Source organism: Eriocheir sinensis, chromosome 20 (genome assembly GCF_024679095.1).
Source record: "Eriocheir sinensis breed Jianghai 21 chromosome 20, ASM2467909v1, whole genome shotgun sequence".
NCBI classification, from domain to species: Eukaryota; Metazoa; Arthropoda; class Malacostraca; order Decapoda; family Varunidae; genus Eriocheir; species Eriocheir sinensis.
The window spans coordinates 14,314,515-14,340,701 of NC_066528.1; the positions used below are offsets into that span (position 1 = coordinate 14,314,515).

The 26,187-nt window shown below is 40.9% G+C and overlaps 1 protein-coding gene across 25 annotated transcripts in view; it reads right to left on the minus strand.

Annotated features, from left to right (window-relative positions):
* Positions 1–26,187, minus strand: part of LOC127001217 (uncharacterized) — a 107,388-nt gene that overhangs the window by 23,023 nt on the left and 58,178 nt on the right. For all 25 annotated transcript variants that reach the window (XR_007754898.1, XR_007754896.1, XR_007754917.1 and 22 more), the window contains exon 3: positions 16,208–16,239. Coding sequence is in view for 1 of the 25 variants with exons in the window: in XM_050865446.1 (XP_050721403.1) it covers positions 16,208–16,239 (32 nt within the window). In the remaining 24 variants the exon portion in view is untranslated. The remainder of the gene's footprint in view (positions 1–16,207; positions 16,240–26,187) is intronic.

Below are 26,187 nucleotides of genomic sequence, written 5' to 3' on the forward strand. Positions count from 1 at the left end.
TTCCCACATTCCGTCCCAGGATTCGACGCTCCCACTGTGATAGTTTTGTTTTTTCTTGAAGGCTTCTACTTTTTCTGTACAATCAATATTATTAGCAAACATGCCTTGCATGGACAAGTTAATTGAGGTCATTCAAATGACTGAAAATATCTTCCAAATAGGAGAGGGAGAGGGTGAAGTTTTCGTCCTCAAAATTTTCAGCGACATCACTGAGACACTCGCGGAGAAATATTGCAATCTCATCAGTGAGCTCCGCAATACGGGTCAGGATGCTTCCACGGGAGAGCCGCCGCACTTCGGTGTGGAAAAGAAGCACCTGATGTTCACTTCCCATCTCTTCACAAAATGACTTGAACACTCTGTGGTTTAAAGGACGTCTTGCTAGGAACTAATATTTCACCGACATACAAGCACCGCTTCCCAGCACCCCCTAAAATTGATTTCAGCACCCCAGGTGGCGGCAGCACCCCAGGTTGGGAAACGTTGCTCTAAGGCTTGTTTCTTTCCTTTATTGTTATCAAGTTTAGTACATTTCCTCTTATCCACCGCACCATAAACTCTATAGCTCGTTTTGTCCATGTTTTGTTATGAAGTCTAATATTTTTCTCCTTATTTCCCGCATCATAATACCCCACGGCATTTTTTCTTCCGCTCCGTTGTCAAATTTTAATAGAGACAAATGTGAAACTTGCAGGAACATGTTTAGTTAAGTTAGGCCTCATTTATTATCCAAGCTGTTTCATTATGCAACTAATCTGGTGTTCTGAATTTTTTTTCTCTCAGTTATATATACTTTTGTCTTATTCTGTTTTGTTGTTTGTGCGATGCCGAGAGGGTAGTGTGTGTGCTTGTGTGTATTACTTTGTTGCCCTTGAGCTGCCTCCATTGCATAAAATAAAAGAATAAAAAAATGTTAGCAAGAGAAAGACAAAAGGGAGAGACAAACCCAACTCCTCCTTCTTTCTCTTCTCCTTCTTTCCTCCCTTCTCCTTTTCTCCCTCCTCCTTCCCTCCCTCCCTCCACCTTTCCTTCCTCTTCCTCCTTTCCTCTCTTCTCCCCTTTCCTATCTTATCTCTCTTCCACAATTTTTCTTCCTTTCTCCCTTCTTTCCCTTTCCTCCCTTTTCTCCTTTCCTCCCTTTTCCTCCTCCTTTCATGCCTTTCTCTCCTTTCCTCCCCTATCCCCGTTTCCTCCCTTCCCTATTTTCCTCCCTCCTTTTCTCTCTTCTTCTTTCCTCTCTTCTTCTTTCTTCCCTTTTCCTCCTTTCCTCTCCCCTTTCCCTCATGTCTCCTTTCCTCCCTCCTCTCCTTTCCTACCTTCTCTCCTTCCCTTCCTTTTCACCCTTTCCTCCCTGCTCCTTCCCTTCCTCCTCTCCTTCCCTCCCTTCTCCTTTCCTCTCCTCTCCTCTCCTCCCTCCTCCTTTCCTCAAACAGTTAATCAGCGTCGATGTCTGACTCTGATCTGACGGCCAAGAACCAATCACCACCACCACCACCACCGTCACCACCACCGTCACCACCACCACCGTCACCACCACCACCGTCACCACCACCACCACCACCACCACCACCGTCACCACCACCACCACAACTAGAACTGCATCTCAGTCAATCCAATCTCAGGTCATCTTTTTCCTTTTCGTTCACGTGAGAGAGAGAGAGAGAGAGAGAGAGAGAGAGAGAGAGAGAGAGAGAGAGAGAGAGAGAGAGAGAGAGAGAGAGAGAGAGAGAGAGAGAAATTGCCTTAAAAGTAGGGATCGTGGTAGCAAGAGTGGGAGGAGGAGGAGGAGGAGGAGGAGGCGAAAGAGAAAAGAGTTGTACCATGTTGCTAAATTTCACACTTGAAAATAAATAGAAAGAAAGAAAAGTAAAGGAAAAAGAAATAAAGTGAGTGGAAGATTTTGAAATATTGAAGAAGAAACAAGGAAAAACAACGTAATATATTATGCAGAAAAACAACCAAATATACACAATCAATCACATCCTCCCCCACCCCCCTTCACACATATAGGTATTTTTTTTTTTTTGCAGTAAAGGAACCAGCTCAAGGAAAAAAAAAAAAAACAATAATGAGAAAAAAAGCCCGCTAATCACTGCCCCAATAATATAAAAAAAATAGTAATAGAGTGGGCAAAAGAGAGGTCAATTTCGGGAGGAGTGGTGTCTCGATGCTCTCCTCTTGAAAGTAAAAGTAGAAGTAAAGCAGTGATAGAGTAAGGTTGATTTATGAGACAGATTAACAAAAGGAAACGTAGGACGAGGAACACACCGCAAGCTCCCACGTTCACAAGGAAACTATCAAATAATAAATAGTGTTCTAGATAAATTAAAATGAAAAAGTAAACCCACACTCACAAGGAAACCAACAAATAATAAATAGTGTCTTAGATAAATTAAAAGAAAAAATATAAAAGAAAAAATGTACTCAAGATCGCCTCGCCATGTCAAACACTTACTGAATATAAATAAAAACAGAAAGGAAAACAGTAATAAGGAGAGGGATTTATAAGATAGATTAACAAAAAGATAAACGTACGAGGATCACATCACAAGCTCCACATTCTTAAGGAAACCAATAAATAATAAAGTGTCTTAGATAAATTAAAAGAAAAAAGATAAAAGAAAAAATGAAGGAAAATATAAAGGAAAAGAGAAAGGAAAGCAGTAATAAAGAGCGGGATTTATAAGACATATTAACAAAAAAATAAACGTAGGAGGATCACACAGCAACCTCCACATTCTTAAGGAAACCAAGAAATAATAAATAGCGTCTTAGATAAATTAAAATGAAAAAGTAAACCCACACTCACCAGGAAACCAAGAAATGATAAATAGTGTCTTAGATAAATTAAAATGAAAAAGTAAACCCACACTCACCAGGAAACCAAGAAATAATAAATAGTGTCTTAGATAAATTAAAATGAAAAACTAAACCCACACTCACCAGGAAACCAAGAAATAATAAATAGTGTCTTAGATAAATTAAAATGAAAAACTAAACCCACACTCACCAGGAAACCAAGAAATGATAAATAGTGTCTTAGATAAATTAAAATGAAAAAGATAAAAGAAAAAAAAATATATTGAAGAACGCCTCGCCATGTCAAACACTTACTGAATATAAAGAAAAACAGAAAGGAAAACAGTAATAATAAAAAAACGTAGATGGCTCACACCGCAAGCTCCCACGTTCACAAGGAAACCAACAAATAATAAAGTGTCTTAGATTAAACAGAAGAAAAAGTCAAAAGGAAAAATGTATTGAAGAACTCGTCTCGCCATGTCAAACACTTACTGAATATAAAGGAAAAGAGAAAGGAAAACAGTAATAAGGAGCGGGATTTATAAGACATATTAACAAAAAAAATAAACGTAGGAGGATCACACAGCAAGCTTCCACATTCTTAAGGAAACCAATAAATAATAAAGTGTCTTAGATTAAACAGAAGAAAAAAGTTAAAAGGAAAAACGTATTGAAGAACTCGTTGCCATGTCAAACACTTTTTTTTACAGCAGAGGAGACAGTTCAAGGGCGTAAAAAAAAACAATGAAAAAAAACCCACTACTTAGAGAATATAAAGAAAAACAGAGAGGAAAACAGTATTAAGGAGGGAGATTTTTTGTTCTCATATAATTCTCCCCTTGAGCTGATTCCTTTACCCTAAGAAAAAAGGAAAACACCCCAGAATAAAAGAAGCAAATAAAACAGAAATAAATAGTTAGACTGATTAAATAACAAAAATGGTAATGATAAAAACAGAAGCGACTACGAAATTGACCTATCTTTCAGCCACTCCTCTGAGCTTTTTATAGGTGCAGCGAATAGCGGGTTTTTTTTTCATAATTTTTTTTTTTTTTGCCCTTGAGCTGTCTCCTCTGCTGAAGAAAAAAAAAAAAGAAAAAAAAAGAAAAAGCAATCCATTATCTCAAACACCCACAAAAAATAACATGTAATCAACAGTCGCTTAGGTTAATTAAAAAATAAAACACCAAAAATGGAAATTAATTGAAAAGACAGACAGACAGACAGTGGGACAGGTGAACAGAGGGAGACAGACACGGACAAAGAACTAGGAAAATGAGTCGAAAATAAAGAAAGAAAAAAAACAGCGAATATGTAGCAAATAAAAGGAAAAAATAGTAAATATGTAGCAAATAAAAGGAAAAAATATCAAATATGTAGCAAATAAAAAGGAAAAAATAGCAAATATGTAGCAAATAAAAGGAAAAAAAAGCAAATATGTAGCAAATAAAAGGAAAAAATAGCAAATATGTAGCAAATAAAAGGAAAAAAAAGCAAATATGTAGCAAATAAAAGGAAAAAAAGGAAATATCTTGCAAATAAAAGGAAAAAATCAAATATGTAGCAAATAAAAGGAAAAAAAGCAAATATGTAGCAAATAAAAGGAAAAAAAGCAAAAATGTAGCAAATAAAAGGAAAAAAAGCAAAAATGTAGCAAATAAAAGGAAAAAAAGCAAATATGTAGCAAATAAAAGGAAAAAACAGGAAATATGTAGCAAATAAAAGGAAAAAAAAGCAAATATGTAGAAAATAAAAGGAAAAAAAGCAAAAATGTAGAAAATAAAAAGGAAAAAAAGCAAATATGTAGAAAATAAAAGGAAAAAAAGCAAATATGTAGCAAATAAAAGAAAAAAAAAGGAAATATGTAGCAAATAAAAGGAAAAAAAGCAAATATGTAGCAAATAAAAGGAAAAAAACAGCAAATAAACAGCAAATGATTAGCATATAAAGGAAAAATAAACACACAAAAAAACACAGAAAAAAATAAAAGAAAATGGAAAAACACAAAGAAAAACAACACAAAATACGGCAAATAAATTCTCTGGTCGGTAAAATAGGAAAAAAAAAGTAACACCGAAAAGCAAAAGCGTACAGAGGATAAAACACACACACACACACACACACACACACACACACCTCAGCCCCCACCCCACAAAAAGCCCAGTGAATAAATAGACGCTTTGGTCGGGGCGGGTAAAAACGAGAGCCATTAACGAGACACGGTTGAGTTCTCGTGAGCAGTGACAATCGCGGGAACATTACGAGCCAGCCGGACGGAATGGAGGCGGGGATGGTGGGGGCGGCGGTACAGGGGCGGCGGGGTGGCGGTGCAGGGCGCGGGGTGGTGCAGGGGCGGCAGGGGGCGGTGGGGGGCGGGGCGGGTGGTGGCGGTGGGGCGGCGGGGGGGCGGGCAGGGCAGCGGTGGCGTGGCGGCGGTGCGGGGACGGTGAGGTGACGAGAACATGCCGGGAATAGGAGAGGCAAGGCACGGTGAAGCAGAAACTAACCCTATTCTAATTTTTGTTGTCGTTATATTTCTTTCTATTTTATGACGAGAAGACAAGCTGGGAATGGAGGAGGCGAGGCATAGTGAGGCAAGTAAATATTTGGGAATAGTTTAGTTTGGTTGTGAATGTCAGCTTCTTGCTCTTCTATAGTTCAGCTTTTCATTATATATTCTCCCGTCATTCCTTGCTCTCTTCTTGTCATTATTATTTTCTTTCTACCTTCCTTCCTTCCTTTACTCTCAACTTCATTCTCTTCTATATTTTCTTATTTTTTTATCAATTTTCTATCATATGACGACGGCAAGCTAGAAATGGGAGATGCAGGCTTCGGGATAAGGAAAGAACTGTTATCCTTTTTGTCATTGCGATTTATTTTTACTATACGACGAGGAAAAGATGACAACACGGTGAAGAAGAAATTAACTCTCTATCTTTCTTATGTTCATCGTTGTTTTTACTAATATAAGAAGAGGAAAAGCTAAGAATGGAAGAAGCAAACCGTGATGAATCAGAAATTAACTTATCATTTTTATTATTGTCAATGTTATATTTTATTCTTATTATGTGACGAGGAAAAGATGGGAACGCGTGGTGAAGCAGAAATTAACTCTTCGTCTTTCTTATGTTCATCGTTGTGTTTATTAATATAAGAAGAGGCAAAGCTAAGATTGGAAGAAGGAAAAAAGTGATAAACTAACTCATTATCCCTTTTATTGTCAATGTTATATTTTATTCTTATTATACGATGAGGAAAACATGGCAAAACGAAATGAAGAAGCATATTGTGTATCTGTATTTTTTTTTTTTAAAGCAAAGGAGTCCGTTCAAGGGCATAAAAAAAGGAAACAAATGTGAAAAAAAAGCCCGCTACTCACTGCTCCTAAAAAGAGTTACAGGAGTGGCCGAAAGGTAGGTCAATTTCGGGAGGAGAGGTGTCCTGTTATATATATTCTTTTTCTATTACATGACAGGGACAAGTTGGGAACGCGTGTAGAACAAACTCTCTTTCCTTATTATTATCAGTTATATTTTTCTTCCATTATGTGACGGGGCAACCTGGAGTGGTGAAGAATCAACCTATCTTTTCGTCTTATTCTCAATGGTATTTTTTCTTTTATTTATCCAAGGCGAGGAGAACCTACAAATGGAAAAGGGAAAGCGAGGAGAAGAATCAACCTATCTGTTCTTCTTATTCTCATTAGTATTTTTTTCTATTATTTATCATTAAGACGAAGAGAAGCAACACATGGAAAAGGGAAAGCGAGGAGAAGAATCAACCTATCTGTTCTTATTCTCATTAGTATTTTTTTATATTATTTATCCAAGACGAGGAGAAGCTAGAAGTGGAAAAGGGAAAGCGAGGAGGAGAATCAACCTATCTTTTCTTCTTATTCTCATTAGTATTTTTTATATTATTTATCACTAATACGAGGAGAAGCTAGAAGTGGAAAAGGGAAAGCGAGGAGAAGAATCAACCTATCTGTTCTTATTCTCATTAGTATTTTTTTATATTATTTATCCAAGACGAGGAGAAGCTGGAAGTGGAAAAGGGAAAGCGAGGAGGAGAATCAACCTTTTTTCTCATTATTGTTATTATTATTTTTTTTATGTTTTTTTTATCATAATTTGTCACTGCTACTTATATCATCACCTCCACATGACTCATCCACGGCACGGTGAAAGAAGCAACTAGTTAATTATCGTTTTTACTGTCATTAATATCTTTTACTCTTTTGTATTTATCGTCGGTATAATAACACACCTTCGCCTCTCACATCAGCTATTTCTATAGGTCAAAGAGGGGGTCAGTCGGGTTCTAATGAGTGCTTCTTCAGGTTCATAGCACAGAGGAAGGGTCACACTACCGCCAGGGTCATAAAACTACTCCTGGAAATGCCCACAACTCCTACGAAAGCCTTGTCGGTTATGTGTTTTTGGACGATGAAATGTCATATACGACCCGATATGTTGAAGAAGACATTATATATCTCTTTTATTGTAACTGTTATATTTCTTTCTATTTTATGACGAAGACAAGATGGGAATGAAAGAGACAAGGCGTGGTGAAAAGTAAACGTTTTTCTCATTATTGTTATCATTATTATTATTATTATTATTATTATTATTATTATTATTATTATTATTATTATTATTATTATTATTATTATTACGCCTTTTTTTACCATATTTATAATTGCTTGTTTATATCATCACTTATATATGAACTGTATCTCACGCTGAAGAGGAATCTAATAAATTCTCGTTACTATTGTCATTATTACTTTTTTCTCCACTATATATATTATGGAGAAGAAGAAACTATTTATCTATTATATTTTTACTGCTATTTTTTTTTTTATATGACAAGAACAAGCCGGAAATGGAAGCGGCAAAGCTCGGTGTAGAATCAAACCCTTTTCTCATTACTATTGTTATGATTATTACCACTTTTTTATTATTTTCATCACTTATTCAAAACAATTTCCGCAATCAGCTAATAGACGGTGAAGAAGAAAATAATTGTCTCGTTATTATTGTCATTATTACTTTTTTCTCTGCCATATTTATTACTCCTATTTATATCACCTCTACATGAGTTGTCTATCTACACACACACACACACACACACACACACACACGCACACCTACTTTCTCCTGTCTACTTTATCTAGCCCTCACTTTCGCATATTCGTTATTAGTGTTACAAAATTATGCTATAGTTGCACTCAGCTATATAAAGTTCAATTGGGCGGGTTCAGTTTGGAGAGTCCCCTGGCCATAGCGCAGACAAATATAGCCTTTGGTCTACAGAATATTTAGTACACGATGTCAAATAGTAAATAGCCGGCATATGAGAGAGAGAGAGAGAGAGAGAGAGAGAGATGAACAGAGGGTGATGTGGCAGAGCTGTAAGGAGGCTCGGATCCAACGTTGCCAGATTGTCGTACTCATCCTCCCATGCTTGCCAATTTCCAACCCCTAAACTGCCTCCTCGACCTCAATAACTGCCTTCATATATAGTTATCGTTAAAATGGTTAATTATCGGTGCGTTTTTGGCAATAGTTATGGGCATGGCTCAAAAACCGCTATATACGAGGCTATGAGTACGATAATCTGGCAACGGTGCTTAGACCCCACCCAAACGGACATGGTGTATGTGTCGGACTATGATCCATATTCTAAACGTACCTGGCTCCCATTACCACTATTTCCCAAGGCCACAGAGAAGATTAATCGGTCTTTCTTTGCTGTTTTCTTTTTTATTCCGCTCAAGATGCAGAAGTCGTGTAAAACTATCACCAAGCATCCCATAACCAGGGGTGTGGAGTCGGAGATCAAATTTTCCGACTCCGACTCCGACTCCGACTTCGACTCCGGGAAATTTTAAAGTTGCGACTCCGACTCCGACTCCGACTCCGACTCCGACTCCGGCCCCCCTGCCCCTCCCCCTCTATTGCAAAACTTTTTCTTTTTTTTTTTAGATGCTGCCTGTAGTGCTGGTAGACTCCCTTGAGGTCCTTTTTCTTACATGTAATTACATCCAAATTACGTGTACTTTATATAGACAACATCTAGATAATGTAAAAGATAAAAAAACTTCACAACTACATTACACGATAAATGATTACGTTAAGGAGTCGGAGTCGGGGATGTTTTTACCGACTCCGACTCCGGCCAAAAGTAGCCGACTCCACCGACTCCGACTCCATACCCCTGCCCAAAACAGTCCAGGAAAACCCAAGGACCTTCCACGAGAGGCTTTTCAAACTGGGGATCTTATGCGACGATATGTTTAAGAATACGGGTTTATAGTGTGATACAGAATGCTCTATATATATTGCTGCTGTGTCCAACTTACGGGCTCAAAACGGCATAAATTTCCTCTCCGCTTAAACACAATCTGACAAGGTGACAAATGATGGTAATATGTCCACCTCTCACCGACACCCCTGCTGCACATTAAGAACTTACCACACAGCGATCACCACACCACAGATAACCAGTCACCACATAACCTCACCATTCCCACTAATGTATTTGACGCCACTCCACTCACCATCACCATTCACCACCACATCACACCACAACATCACAGTCACCAGCTCTACTATATCATGACACCATTAATGCACCATTCACCACACCAGTCCACAACACCACCATATCAATACCACCAATTCACTACCACCACACTCATACAAATACACCAATCACCATCACCTCTACCACACCAGAACACCACTAACAAACCAACTACCACAGCAATCACCACCACAACCATCACTATCACCACATCCATCATCACCACACTAGTACACATCCATCAGACACCACCACACTACACTACCACCACTTCTACCACACCAACATATCACCACACAACTTACCACCACAACCATCAACACCACCACATCCATCACCACCATAATAGTTCACATCCACCCGACAACACCACCACCCAACCTCACCACCACCACCACAACCACCGCCACATTGCTCTCACCTGGCAGTAAATCGTGAAGGTAGACAGGTAGATGCGGCATTAATTAGAGTAGAGGTTTTAATTAAGCGAGTGGTAATTAATGGGCCGCCGCTTGCGTAATTTGGTGTCCGGCAGAAGGGAAGCGAATTTGTGTAGTTATGACTCTGTGACGATAATTACCACCACGAGGATTTATTTTATTTTGAAAGGGAAGAAAGGAAAATGATTTATAGAAGTGATGAATGACCAAAACGACACCTCTCTCTCTCTCTCTCTCTATCTATCTATCTATCTATCTATCTATTATCTTTCCTCTATACTCTCTACTACTACTGCTACCACTAATAATAATAATAATAATAATAATAATAATAATAATAATAATAATAATAATAATAATAATAATAATAATAATAATAATAATAATGAAAATACTACCATTGCTGCTCCTTTCCCCATAATCATCACCAATACCACTTTCATCCCCACCACCACCACCACCGCCACCACCACCACCACCACCAAAACCACAGCCGCCGCCGCCATCAACACCACCACAACCATTTCGCTTCGTATTTATTGGGTCTCTTTGGCCGACAACACTAATGCTTTTCCCGATAGAGGAATAAATCCCCACCACGCATGCAAACACACACACACACACACACACACACACACACACACACACACACACACACACACACACACACACACACAAACAAACACACACACAGAAAGTAATTATTTTGAGTGACAGCAAACATCAGTTCAGGCCGTACGTTAATTTCTCTTTTTCCTTATCATCAGTCTGGTCGGAAAGTGTCGCGTGTTGGGGAACTGGACGTTGAAACTATGACTGGTGTTTGTAGAGGTGTGTTTAATTTATAAGAGTTTTCGTCGCACTCCATATTCCGTTCTGCTTACGTCAGCACCTCTTTTTCATACTTAGGTTACAGTAAGTACTCTATATTCATTAAAAGCTGAATATGTGGTTGCTGGGATCGGTCAAGGTCGTTTGGCTACTCTACGGTAATCACACCCATATTTTACTACTCGAATCTCAACTCTGGTTTCGAAAGTAAATTTTCGGATGGACGTTGCAACTATTATTGGCGGTTTCAGACGAGTGTTTAATATAAAATGATGTTCATAGTACTACATGTTTCGTTCTACCTAAGTCAGCACCGTCTTTATTTTCCAGGGGTAATAGTAAATATCCTAGAGTCTAGGAGTTCTTAATCTAAGGTGAATTACCCGAGTGTGGTAATTTGATCTTTTCTGTGGGGTAATAGGGAGCCACAGGGCGACCAGAAAAAAAGTAAAATCATACAGTGACTGACCTGCCTGATGCAGAAAGCCTCGCAAACACACTAAGCCAGGGGGTACCTCTTCGGCCGACTCATTAAGGAGTGGCTTTCTCATTTAGCCGGCCGCAGGTTCTATCACTGGAGCTGATAAAAATACATGCCAGGTGTGGATTATTTTCTCGTGTGTTTCGTGACACACAGAGGTCGTGTGGACATGTAGTAAAGTGGGTGTCAGTGGCGTTACACAATGTGTTAGGTTTGAAATTATGACAGGCTGAATGTCTTTCTCTGTCATTTTTTCATTTAAAAGGTATTTACATCTGCACAATGTACAACATACAAATATATTAATATCTTTTTTCAAAGTATGTATGTAAAATATGATTTTTAAAGCATAAGCAATGAGGGGTAATGAGTGAAAGGAAGTGTGGACAATGGAGCAATGGGTAAATAACGATTGGGAACCCCTTCTGTAGTCATTAAAGAAAGGACATATGTGCTTCCCGTGGTCTGCTGCGGTTGTTGGTTACGGTAATTAAACTTTCTCTTTACTATTTGAATCTCCTCCCCAACCTTAGTTTCGAAAGGGAACGTAAATTTTCGGGTGCATTGCAGTGTAACGTTTCCGCATGCGCCTATGTAAATTTTAAAGGAGCCAAAAAGTCTGCGGTAAAAAGCATCCGTGTTTCACTATCCCGCCGGTATTGGGTTGCAGCTGCGTCCCCCTGCGGCCTAGTCTGCTGCCTCTGTCTATACCTCCACTATTCTACTATCCAAGGTCACCATAAGGACCACACACACACACACACACACACACACACACACACACACACACACACACACACACACACACACACGGCGGGTTTTCTGCTTATTTATTCTGTTTTACCCTGTGTTGCCTCCTCTACTGTAAAAAGAAGATAAATCACACTCATTCTTTTAAGCAGACGAAGCTAAAACGATCACACTAAAGTAGAGAAGCAAATGATAAACAACTTCGCTTTTGCACACACCTAATATTCCAACTATAAACCGATTTTCTTTATAACCCCTAAAAGTAAAAAATGCATATACTCTCATTTTTTTTATAGACGAGGTTAAAACAGGCAGAAGAGAATTTAGAAGTAAAGGATAAACAGCCTCACTTTTACGTACACTTAACATTCAAACAAATAAACCGATTTTCTCTATAACCCCTAAAAGTAAAAAATGCATACACACTTTTTTTATAGACGACGTTAAAACAGGCAGAAGAAAATTTAGATGGGGAATAAACAACCTCACTTTTACGTACACTTAACATTCAAACATATAAACCGATTTTCTCTATAACCCCTCACTGTAAAAGATACATACACACTCATTTTGTTTTTGATATACGAGGTTAAAACAGGCAGAAGAGAATTTAGAAGTAAAGGATAAACAGCCTCACTTTTACGTACACTTAACATTCAAACAAATAAACCGATTTTCTTTATATTAAATACTGTGGAAGAAAAGTACAAAAATCACCTGGATGTTTTGATTTTCCATTTATCTATATTTTTATCTATCAAATCACATATTCCTATAGTTTTAGAAGCAGTATAGTTGCGTTTTTCATCTCCCTAATCATATCTTTCTTTAGTTGTAGTAGTAATATAGTTGCATTTTTCAATCTATCAAATCACACATTACTATAGTTTTAATGGCAGTATAGTTGCATTTTTCATCTCCCTAATCATATATGTATTTCTTTAGTTGTAGTAGTAATATAGTTGCATTTTTCAATCTATGAAATCACATATTCCTATAGTTTTAGAAGCAGTATAGTTGCGTTTTTCATCTCCCTAATCATATATGTATTTCTTTAGTTGTAGTAGTAATATAGCTGCATTTTTCAATCTATCAAATCACACATTCCTTTAGTTTTAATGGCAGTATAGTTGCGTTTTTCATCTCCCTAATCATATATTTCTTTAGTTGTAGTAGTAATATAGTTGCATTTTTCAATCTATCAAATCACATATTCCTTTAATTTTAATAGCAGTATAGTTGCATTTTTTATCTCCCTAATCATATATGTATTTCTTTAGTTGTAGTAGTAATATAGTTGCATTTTTCAATCTATCAAATCACATATTCCTTTAGTTTAAATAGCAGTATAGTTCTTTTCACACCTCCTGTAAACAAGCATACTCATCTCTGCCATCTATTACTGTCGTGTTAAAGAGGGTCAGTAATTGATTCCTGTTGTATTTATTTTCTTATGTAACAAATCACATGTTCCTTCAGGTCCAGCAGAAGTCTAATTATTTTTCTCACACGTGCACAAGCATACTCAGCACGGCCATTTATAACTGTCGTGTTCAAGGGGGCCAGTATTTGTGTGGCGGTAGTTGTTAGCAGTGAAGAGTGGAAGGTGTGGGAGACGGGGCAACTTGTCACACATGAACATAGTGAGGTAACACCGCTCAACCTCTCTCTCTCATTCTCTCTCTCTCTCTCTCTCTCTCTCTCTCTCTCTGTCCCCCACTCTGTCCCCCACTCTCTCCCCCACTCTCTCTCCACAACTCTCTCCCCCACTCTCTCTCCACAACTCTCTCCCCCACTCTCTCTCCACAACTCTCTCCACAACTCTCTCCACAACTCTCTCCTCCACTCTCTCTCCACAACTCTCTCCCCCACTCTCTCTCCACAACTCTCTCCCCCACTCTCTCCCCCACTCTCTCTCCACAACTCTCTCCACAACTCTCTCTCCACAACTCTCCACAACTCTCTCTCTCCCACTCTCTCTCCCCCTTTCTACCTTTCTCCCTCTTTTCCTTTCTCTACCCCTCCCCTTTCTCTCTCTCTCTCTCTACCATAAAACCTTGTAGTGTTCTTCCCCCGCGTTATTTACAGGCAGAGCGACACATTATTTATCAGAGTCTATGCAAAATATAAAAGTGTGCGCGCTGTTTTTCTTAATTCATTGGCGGTATATTTTCCGTGTAGCATATTCGTAAATCACGCTAGCCCTTCCCTCCCCCGGGCCGCGGCGTGTAGCACCACCACCACCACCACCACCGCCAGCACCAGGAAGGGTAAACACAACTTTTAAAACTTTTACCTACGATACGTTATATACGCCCGCGCGCACGCAAACACACAAACAAACACAAACACACATACACTAACACACACAGAGACAGATAGATATACAAGCACACAGACACATGACAGACAGGCAGATACAAACACACACACCCATAGACTGACAGACAGATAGATAGACAGACAAGAGTGCTGGAACAGTACTGAAGGAGATAAGAGAGATTAAGAGGAAAAGGAAAGGGGAGGCAAAGAAGAGGGATAAAGAGGGAAGAGGAAAGAGGATGATAAAGCCAAGGATGTACTCGTGAAACACACACACACACACACACACACACACACACACACACACACACACACACACACACACACACACACACACATACACACACATACCCATTCCTTTCCTCTCCGTTCCAAAAGTCTAAGAAAAGAGAGAGAGACCAACAAAGGAGCAAAAATCAATCACTGTCGCGTAAAAGATCCTTGAGAAAATATATTAAAGCCCAGCGTGGAGAAATACTTAGCATGAAAACTTTAGCCCGACGAAACACGATGCACGGCCCTTCTTGCCTTATTAAAGTTTGGTAAGTACACAAAACCATCGCCAACGTACACTAACCTGGTCCAGAAACCCCGCTCCTTCCCTCACCCTTCCTCGGTAACATTCTCAAACATAACGCCGCCCAATCATGCATATTTGACAAGGCTTTCGTAGGAGTTTAGGGCATTTCCAGGGGCAGTTTTAATTGGTTGACTTTATGATTTATTTTTACGTCAAAGGATACGGCTCAAGGGCAACAAAAAGAGAAAATAAAAGCCCGCTACTCTTCGCTACTCGCTTTTTTTTTTTTACGTCAGAGGATACGGCTCAAGGGCAACAAAAAGAGTACAAAAAAAGCCCGCTACTCGCCGCTACTCGCTCGTCTATGAGGGCTTTCTTTTCCCGATAGATTACCTAAAAACAAGTCATCATCTACAAAACCAAGATTCCTTAAGTACTAAATGTTTCCACTTTTAATTCTCCTTTCCCTCCAGTTTTGCTTTTTTCTAACATTTCATTCATAAAGTTCCCATAAATCGTGAGAGTTTTGCTTTTTTGTTACTTATGTTTTACCCTGGAGCTGCTTTCTCTACAGTAAAAAATGCCTAATAATTGCTGTTCCATCTTCGTATAGTTATGTCTCAGAGGATCGTTTAATTAATTTCCCTTTTGCCCTCAACTCGAATCACATTGAGTAGAGTTTCCACGGACATAATCATAGAAACTGTAAAAGATAAATATGAAAAAGAAAACTACAAAAAAGTATAAATAGGAGGAAGAGAAGGAGGAACAGAAGGAGGAGGAGGAGAAAAAGGGGAAGGAGCAGGAGAAAAGTAGAAGGGGAAGGAGGAACAGGAGCAGGAGGAAGAAAAGGAGCAGGAGCAGAAGGAAGAGGAGACGGAGGAAAAACGAAGTGAGGAGGAGCAAAAGGGAGGAGGAGAAAAAAGGAGCAGGAACAGAAGGAGGAGGAAGAAAAGGAGCAGAAGAAGGAAGAAGAAGAGGAGGAGAAACAAAGAGAAGAAGAAAAAAGGAGCAGAAACAGAAGAACAAGGAGGAAATGAAGCAGAAGATGAAGGAAGAAGAGGAGTAGGGAAAGAAACAGAGGAGGAACAAAAGGTAGCAGGAGAAAAAAGGAGCAGAAACAGAAGAAGAAGGAGGAAATGAAGCAGAAGATGAAGGAAGAAGAAGAGGAGAAAAAAAACAAGGAGGAGGAAAATAAACAAAGAGGAGAAAAAAGGAGCAGGAACAGAAACAGGAGGAGGAAATGAAGCAGAAGGTGAAGGAAGAAGAGGAGGAGAAAAAAAACAAAGAGGAGGAGAAAAAAGGAGCAGGAACAAAAACAGGAGGAGGAAGAAAAGGAGTGAAAGCAATAGCCGACTCAGAAGCAGGAATCAGAGAAGAAAGAACAGGAGGAGGAACAGAAGCAATGACCGAAGCAGAAACAGGAGGAGCAGGAGGAGCAGGATGAGAACACGCCCTATTAGGACTCACCTCCCAGGCAGCAGTGGCGGCGGCGGCGACACCTGTGGAGGGAGGAGTATTTAATTAGACAGGTGAGATAAATTAGGCCTCTAATGAATACATGGGAGGAGGAGGAGGAGGAGGAAGAAGAAGAAGAAGAAGAAGAAGAAGAAGAAGAAGAAGAAGAAGAAGAAGAAGAAGAAGAAGAAGAAGAAGAAGAAGAAGAAGAAGAAGAAGAAGAAGAAGAAGAAGAAGAAGAAGAAGAAGAAGAAGAAGAAGAAGAAGAAGAAGAAGAAGAAGAAGAACAGAAGAACAAGAAAAAGAACAAGAACAAGAAGAACAAGAACAAAAAGGAGAAGAAAAAGAAGAAACAGAATTAGAAGAAGATGAAGAAAAAAGAAGAAAAGAAAAAGGACGAAAGTTAAACGCCACTTAAACTTCAATAGACAATGATATATAGTCGAGAGAGAGAGAGAGAGAGAGAGAGAGAGAGAGAGAGAGAGAGAGAGAGAGAGAGAGAGAGAGAGAGAAAGCGATTGGCGTGAAAAACAGGATCTACACCCCTCATTACGAGCTAACGAACTCTTCAATAACTGTCTCCTGTCACGCCCAATTCAGACTCTTCAATTCCTCTCTTCCTCCTGTTTGCCCGCCTCGAGTATTGGAAGGTCAAGGCCAAGGCGGGAAAAAGGAAGGACAGGAAAGCAGAGAGGAAGGATGGAGGAAGGAAGGAATGAAGGAGGAAAGGAGGAAAGGCAGCGAAAAGGAGAGGAAGGAAAGGAGGAAATAAGGAGAAAATAAGAATGATAAAAATAATGTATTGTTTAAGGTGAAAATTAACTGATATCGTATTCTTTATAGTGAAAAAAATAGCTGTTTTCGTATTTTCTTAAGGTTGAAAGGAGCGAAAAAATGTTGATGGAAATAGGTAAATATGTATACGTTTATTTATTTACTATTTGTTTATTTAATTCCATAGACACACAAGAAGAAGAAGAAGAAGAAGAAGAAGAAGAAGAAGAACAAAAACAAGACGACGAAACCGAAGAAGAAGAAGAAGAAGAAGAAGAAGAAAAAGAAGAAGAAAAAAAAAAAGATGCAATAAGTATTAGTAAAAAATGACAAGAAACCCCATGGTAGGTCTTTTCTTCCTCTCCATTTCCAACGCCAACATTTAATTGAGTTATAAAAAAAGGGCTGGCCAGGATATTACTCTGGCTGGCAACGGGATTCGAACTTTGGCCACGGTTGCACTTTTCCGCCGGTGTAATTGAAATAGTTTTGCCCCCCTTGCATTTACAGGGCATGGACAAAGTGGGGGGGGATCGAGGGGGGGGGGGTTGGGGGGGGACTCGAGGGAAATAGATGGAGGAAAGAAAGGAAATAAGAAACAAAGGAAGAAAGGAGGAAAAGAAGGAAGAAAGGAAGAAGCAGGAAAAAAGAAGGAAGGAAATAGGAAACGAAGGAAAAAAGAAAGGAGAGAAGGAAGAAAGGAAGAAGCAGAAAAAAAGGAGGAATGAAAGAAGAAAGGAAGGAAATAAGAAAACAAGGTATGAATTAGGAAAGAAAGGATGGAAGGAAGGAGGAAAGGAAGAACAACAGGAAAAACGGAGAAAGGAAAGGAGGAAAAGTAAAGTAAAAATTAATAAAGAAAATTAAAAAAGCCAAATGAAGGAGTGAAAGAAAAAGCATTAAAACAGGGAGGAAGGAAGGAAGGAATAAGAATGGAAGGAACGAAATGGGAGAGAAAGGAGGGAGAGGAAGGAATGGAGGAAAGAAGGAAGGAAATAAGAGAGTTAGGAAGGAAATAGAAAAGACAGGAAGGAAGGAAGAAGTAAAGGAAGAAAGACAGGAAGACAGGAAGGAGGAAATGAAGGAAGCCAGTAAGAATGTGAAGGAGAAGGGAAGGAATAAAAGACGTAATGAAAAAAAGCAGAAAAAAAGGAAGGAAGGAAGGAAGGAAGGAAGGCAGGAAGGAAGAAAGGAAGGAAGGAAGGAAGGAAGGAAGGAAGGAAGGAAGGAAGGAAGAAAGGAAGGAAGGAAGAAAGGAAGGAAGGAAGGAAGGAAGAAAGGAAGGAAGGAAGGAAGGAAGAAAGGAAGGAAGGAAGGAAGAAAGGAAGGAAGGAAGGAAGGAAGGAAGGAAGAAAGAAAGAAAGGAAGGAAGAAAGGAGGAAAGGAAGGAAGGAAGGAAGGAAGGAAGGAAGGAAGGAAGAAAGGAAGAAAGGAAGGAAGAAAGGAAGGAAGGAAGGAAGAAAGAAAGAAAAAAAGAGAGGAAGGAAGGAAGGAAGGAAGGAAGGAAGCAAGAAAGGAAGGAAGGAAGGAAGGAAGAAAGGAAGGAAAAGATAAACGACCAAGGAGAAAAAGAAGACCAAGCAAGCAGGAATAAAAAGGAGGAAGGAAGGAAGAAGCAAAAGACAAAAAAAGGACTTGTCAGAAGGGCAGGAAAAAAGGGAAAAAGGAAGGAATAAAAAGAGGAACAACCAAGAAACGAAGAAACAAACCGGAAAGAAAGGAAGAGAAGAGGAAGGGAAGGAAGACAGGAGAATGGACAAGCAAAAACGTCGGAAGGAAGGACGAGATGAAGCAACGAAGAGGCGAGGGAACAAAGGGAGTGGAGGCGGGCAGGGAGGCGAGGGGCGAGTGTGTGTGTGTGTGTGTGTGTGTGTGTGTGTGTGTGTGTGTGTGTGTGTGTGTGTCCCCGGCAAACACTCTACCTCCTCGCCCTCTCCGTCTCCCTTCCTCGAGTGTTTTGTTGACCCCCCCGTTCTTCCTCCGCCCCTACCCCGTTTTCTATAGCACCCCGGACCCTTCCCATTTCCCCTGTCTCCTTAATCGTACCTTTTCTGTCCCTGCCTTCCCCTCCAACCCCTTTCACCTATATTCCGTAAACAAAATGACGGTTCTTCAGGGTTTTTTTCCATTCGCTGACGCCCTCCAGACCCTTCCTATCTCCTTCTGTCTTCTTAATCGTACCTTTTCTGTCCCTGCCTTCCCCTCCAACCCCTTCACCTATATTCCGTAAACAAAATGACGGTTCTTCAGTGTTTTTTTTTCCATTCGCTGCCGCCCTACAGACCCTTCCTATCTCCTTCTGTCTCCATTCTCATTCTTTTTCTGTCCTTTCCTTCCCCTCACCTCCATACTCCACCAACATCATAACGTTCTTCAGTATCTTAAAGGCCATTCATCCTCCGCCCGTTGTTGTCACCCCCTCAGGCCCTTCCTATCCCCTCCTTCTTCCATTCTCGTACCTTTCTGTCCCTCGCTTCTCCCTCTCTCCTTATTCCGTAAACAAATTGACGATTCTTCGGGTTCTTTTTACGGTAAGGAAAGCAACTCCAAGGCCATTCCTCCTCCACCCGTTGCTGTCGCCCCCCCCCCCCCCCCCAAGTCCCTTCCTATCCCCTTCCTGTCTCCTTTTTCATCCCTTTCTGTCCCTGCCTTCCCCTCCCTCACCTCCAATATTCCATAACCAAAATAACGTTTCTCCAGTTGTTGTTTGACAGTAGAGGAAATAGCAAGGCGCAAAAAAAGGAGGGAAAGGAAAAAGGAAAATGAAAGCAAGATAGGAAATAGGAAAAACAGAAAAGCCCGCTAAGCACTGCTCCCATGTAAGAAAATAGAAATGAATGACCCCTCGTCCCCTTTTTCTTCTTTCCCTCCAAGTTTTTTATTCATTCCGTCATCTCCTTCCTTTTTTCATCAGAGGAGAAGTCAGTTTCGGATGGAGAGGTATTGATACTCCCCTCCTGCAAGAGTTTAAGTTGTAGGCAAGAGGAAATACAGACGAAGGAAGGCTGTTTCAGAGTTTACCAGTGAAAGGGATGAAAGAATACAGCACTTGGTTAACTCTTGCATAAGGGATTTGGATAGCATTGGGAAATAAGAGAGTTTGGAAGGAAATAGAGAAGACAGAAAGGAATGAAGAAGTAAAGGAAAAAAGACAGGACAGCAGAAAGGAGGAAGTTAAGAATGTGAAGAAAAATTCGAAGGAGAAGGAATAAAAAAAAACGAAATTAAGAAAAAAAACAAAAAAAGGCAGGAAAAAAGGAAGGAAGGAAGGACGGAAGGATGAAAGGAAGGAAGGAAGGAAGGAAGGAAAAGAAAAACGACCAAGGAAAGAAAGAGCAAGCAAGCAGGAATAAATGGGAAGAGGGAAGGCAGGAAAGAAAGAGCAAGCAAGCAGGAATAAATGGGAAGATGGAAGGCAGGAAAGAAAGGATGGAAGGAAGGAGGGAAGGAAGAACAACAGGAAAAACGGAGAAAGTACAGTAGAAAGTCGTATTCAGCGAGGCAAATGGAGGAGTGGAAGCATATAATTAGCAAGGTTATGACAATCAGTATTAAAATATCGATAACTTTGACTCTTTTTTCGGCCACCTCTTTGGATTCTTTTTAGGAGCAGCGAGCAGCGGGCTTTTTTTATTATTGTGTCCTTTTTTTGTGCCCTTGAGCTGTCTCCTTTGTTGTAAAAAAAAAAAAAAGATAGAAAGTTTTACTGGTATACTAACTTAACCAAACCTAATTACAGTAAGATAAGTTTTCAGTCATCCTAGAGACACTTTAAAACTTGAACAAACTACTCTTACGATTTTTTTCCTCTCTCTCTCTCTCTCTCTCTCTCTCTCTCTCTCTCTCTCTCTCTCTCTCTCTCTCTCTCTCTCTCTCTCACACACACACACACACACACACACACACACACACACACACGAGTCAATTCTGGAGGAAAACAAATAAGGGAGACAATTTAAAGGGAGATGTGTGGAGAGGTGAAGAGGAGGAGGAGGAGGAGGAGGAGGAGGAGAAAGCAGACAAGGAAAAAACAGAAGAGGAGAAGGACAACGACAACAAATGAGGAGGAGGAAGACGAAGATGAAGAGGAAGGAGGAGAAGGAAGAGGAAGGAGGAAGAGGAGAAGAAGGCGGAGGAAAAAAGGAATGACAGCAAAGGAGGAGGAAAAGAAGAATGAAGAAGAGAAAGAAAACGGAGAAAAAAAGAGAAGGAAGATGACAGTTAACAAGAAGGACGAAAAAGGAGAAGGAAGAGGAGGAAGAGGAAGGAAGAGGAGGAGAAAGAAGAAGAGGAAAACAACAAAGAGGAAAGGAGAAGAAAGACAATGAAAAAGAGGAAAAGGAGAAGGAGAATGAAAAATAGACAAGTACGAAGAGGAAGGAAGAGAAGGAAGAGGAGAAGAATGAAGAGGAGGAGGAGGAGGAGGAAGAGGAGGAAGAAGAGGAAAAGAAGAAAAACGCCATAAAGAAGAAAGAAAAAGAATCAGATGAAGAGGAGGAAGGATGAGAAAGAAGAAGAAGAGGAGGAGGAAGAGGAGGAGACAGGAAGAAGAGGAGGAGGAAGAAGAGGAGGAAGAAGACAAAGAAAGAAAGAGGAAAAGAAAAAATACGCCACAAGGGAGAATTAAAAAAAAAATCAGATGAGAAGGAGGAAGAAAGAAGAGGAGAAGGAGGAGGAGACGAGAGGAAGAAGAGGAGGAGGAGGACACAAGAAGAAGAGGAGGAAGAGGAGGAGACAAGAGGAAGAAGAGGAGGAGGAGGAGGAGGAGGAGGAAGAAGAGGAGGAGAAGGAGACAAGAAGAAGAGGAGGAGGAGGAGGAGACAAGAGGAAGAAGAGGAGGAGGAGGAGGAGGAGGAGACAGGAAGAAGAAGAGGAGGAGGAGACAAGAAGAAGAGGAGGAGGAGGAGACGAGAGGAAGAAGAGGAGGAGGAGAAGGAGGAGACAGGAACAAGTAGAGGAGGAGGAGGAGGAGGAGGAGGAGGAGGAGGAAGAAGCGTGTGTTATCTAGACGAGGAATCGGCACTCAGCACTTTTCCCCTGGTGACCTCGTAGACCCCGGGAGCCCGAAGCACCTCACCCGACCCCTTCAATCCCTTTCTCCCTCCTGGACAACGGTTTTTTGGTCCTCCTTTAACTTGTCGATCGCCCAACGGCCTCATCTATCTCCCCCCCACCCCCCACACACGCACACACCCATCCCCCCCCTCAACACCCTTCCCTTCCCTTCCCTCGTAACACTCATGTACACATACCCCACCTAATTCCTGACAATGTTCTATATATGTACATTTCTACCTGTCCGTGTTTTCTTAGGACGGGATATTTTCTCTGTCTTATTCTTTCTCTCTTTATACTTTTCCTTTTCTTTTTATCATAACACACAAGAACACCAACACCATAAGAATCGTGAAAGAGTGAAAATACAAGTCCCCCGTTTTTATATATATTTCAAGTTATGCGAAAGTTTAATATGATTCTCTTCCTCCCTTTCTTTGATGGGGGGGTTTTCTTCTTTCTTTCTCTTATGATTAAAATACACAAGAACGGTGGTAATATAAAAAGAATCTTGACATTACGAGTGAAAATAAAAGTGTGTGTGTGTGTGTGTGTGTGTGTGTGTGTGTGTGTGTGTGTGTGTGTGTGTGTGTGTGTGTGTGTGTTATTTATTCACCATTTTTCTTTTTTTTACAGCAGAGGAGACAGTACAAGGGCGTAAAAAAAAAAAAAATATGAAAAAAAAAGCCCGCTAATTACTGCTCCTAAATAGAGTAGAGTAGCCAAAAGGAGAAATCATAGTCTAATAATAGAAACCAAAGTCAAATAATGAACTCGACTCGTGATCACCAGCCAGTACCGTCCCCGAAAGAGCCTGAAACATCATACTGGCAGACACATTAACTACTTCTACTACTACTACTATTACTACTACTACTACTACTATTACTACTACTACTACTACTACTACTACTACTACTACAACTTAATATAACCGGACCTCCACACACCACGCACCACCACACTCGCTCACAGGGGTACACCAACCACTCCTGTCAGCGGAAAAAAAATCGGTCTAAGCTAAAAAGAATATCCCGATGTAAAGAGAGAGCGGTAATGTGATCCCAACGAGGCAGGGTAAGGCAGTCATTGGCAGTATTTCCTCTCGAATCGGGTCGTCTGGCACTGTAACAGCCCTCCTGATGAAGAGCGTAGTTCGAAAACCACCAACTCACCCAAAATTCGCATCCGCTGTTACTCTTTTGCGACTGGAGTGAATGAACGTTCCCACAAAATCATACGCCAAGTGCTTCAATCTGTTTTGCTGTCACTGAATTACCTAATAAATAAATTAGATCATTATTACAAACAGTTTTCTTTTAAGTAGTAGAAATTTTATAGCCTGTTCCGCCTCTTCTTTCTCTTCAATCTAATACTAGTACTAATAATAATAATAATACCAATAATTTTCCTCCTCCTCCTCCTCCTCCTCCTCAGCCACCTCCTCCTCCTCCTCTCCTTCCTTCCCCTAAGCCGCCTCCTCCTAGTCCTCGTACTCGTTCTCGTTCTCGTCCTCCTCCGCCTCCTCCTCCTCCTCCTCCTACTACTACTACTACTACTACTACCACCATCACCACCACCCCATCGCCCAGCCCCGCCACCAGCATCAACTCGCGTCCTCCCCGAACCCTGTGCGGTAATGCTTCTTCGCGGCACAAAGGATCAAGAGGGAAGGGAGTGGAGGGGTCGGTGATCAGCCAAATGCATCTCTTTCTCGCGGGATCGTAAGAAAGAGGAAATTGTGCGAGGCTAATGCAGGGCTGAGGATAGGATTGTGAAGAGACGGGGGGGGGAAAGAGAGAGAGAGAGAGAGAGAGAGAGAGAGAGAGAGAGAGAGAGAGAGAGAGAGAGAGAGAGAGAGAGAGAGAGAGAGAGAGATTCATACGAGACTGGGGGAGGAGGTGATGGGGTAGAGTAATGGGGGTCTGTTGATGGGAACGTGAAGGGATAGATAGGGTCATACAAGCTGTGGATGGGAACTTGAAAGGATAGATTGGTGAAGAGCTGTGGATGGGAAGTGAAGGGAGAGAGGTTCATACGAGACTGAGGATGGGGTCGTGATGGGGCACAGTAATTGGGGCTGTTGATGGGACGTGAAAGTAGAGGTTGGTGAAGGATTACTGATGGGAATGTGATGGGATAGGGTCATATGCATTGTGGATGGGAATGTGAAGGAGAAGAGTAATACGGGCTGTGGATGGGACGTGAAGGGATAAGTTGGTGAGGAGCTGTTGATGGGAACGTAGAGATGGGGTCATACAAGTTGTGGATAAGGGTTTGATGGGGTAGAGTAATGGAGGACAGTGGATGGGAACTTGAAGGGATAGGTTGGTGAAGGGCTGGTGATGGGAACGTAAAGAGATAGGGTTATACAAGTTGTGGATGGGGGTGTGATGGGGTAGAGTAATGGAGGACAGTGGATGGGAGCTTGAAGGGATAGGTTGGTGAAGGGCTGGTGATGGGAACGTAAAGAGATGGGGTCATACAAGTTATCGATGGGGGTGTGATGGGGTAGAGTAATGGGGGACAGTGGATGGGAACTTGAAGGGATAAGTTGGTGAAGGGCTGGTGATGGGAACGTAAAGAGATGGGGTCATACAAGTTGTGGATGGGGGGGTGATGGGGTAGAGTAATGGAGGACAGTGGATGGGAACTTGAAGGGAGAGGTTGGTGAAGGGTTGTAGATGGTAAATGATGGGTTGTAGATGGTAGATGAAGGGTTGTAGATGGTAGTTGAAGGGTTGTAGATGGTAGATGAAAGGTTGTAGATGGTAGTTGAAGGGTTGTAGATGGTAGATGAAGGGTTGTAGATGGAGTTGATGAGAGAGTAAGGCGGGACTAAAGATGGGAAAGAGGAGAACAGGCGGACACAGGTAAGAAAAAGCTAAATAAAAACTGGAGTAGAGTAGAGTAATAGGGGACGTTGGATGGGAACTTGAAGGGAGAGGTTGGTGAAGGGCTGTAGATGGGGGTTGATGGGAAGAGTAATGCTGAACTATGGATGGGAAAGAGGAGAAAAGTTGTCACCGGGAAGAGAAAATAAAAAAGTTTCTTCAGTTTTTCTCGTTTGTGTTTTTGTTTTGCATTTTTTTTGTGTGTGTGTATTTCTCTATTTTATTTATTTGACTATGCAACTATCTCTATCTATCTATCTATCTATCTATCTATCTGTCTGTCTATCTCTATCTATCTATCTCTTGCGGACACACACACACACACACACACACACACACACACACACACACACACACACACACACACACACACACACACACACACACACACACACACACAGACAGACAGACACAGACAGACATACAGATAGACACACACACACACACACACACACACACACACACACACACACACACACACACACACACACACACACACAGACAGACACACACACACACACACACACACACACACACACACACACACACACACACACACACACACACACAAGCCGTCCCTCGCTTCCAACAACGTTCATCGACATTTTTTTCCCCCGTCCCGTTGCACCACAACAGACACCCCTCCCTCTCCCTCCCTCCTTCCCCTCCCCCTTCCACCCCCTCTTGTCGTGAGAGGCTTAGCAGGCGGAGAGGCTTAGGCAGACACGGCTCCGGGACACCTCGGTTCGATGCCCCGCGTGTAAAAAAAATAATAATAAAAAAGTCGCGTTAAGTAAGACAAAGAATAAAGAGACGTTGTATTTCACGGTCTGTCCTTTACGTCCGATCCGATCCCATTCGTTGTAGTTTCGAGGGGTAGTCTTTGCAATGCCCCCCCCCCCTCCCTCCCCCACCCTTGATGTAGTCCTTTTCCATTTGACTTGGAGCTGGTTTCCATTTCACTTTCTTTTACAAAATTTTCCCCGGGCTATCTTTTCATTTTCACTCGCTTAGATATGTTTACTCCTATTCATTTTCTTTTACAATGTTTTCTTGGCCTACCTTTTCACTTTCACCTTTTCACTTTCTTTTACAAAATTTTCCCCGGTCTACCTTCTCATTTTCACTTTCAACCTCTTAGATATGTTTACTCCTAATTACTTTCTTTTACAATGTTTTCTTGGTCTATCACTTTCATCTTTTCACTTTCTTTTACAAACTATTCCCCGGTCTACCTTCTCATTTTCACCTTCCTAATTAGATGTGTTT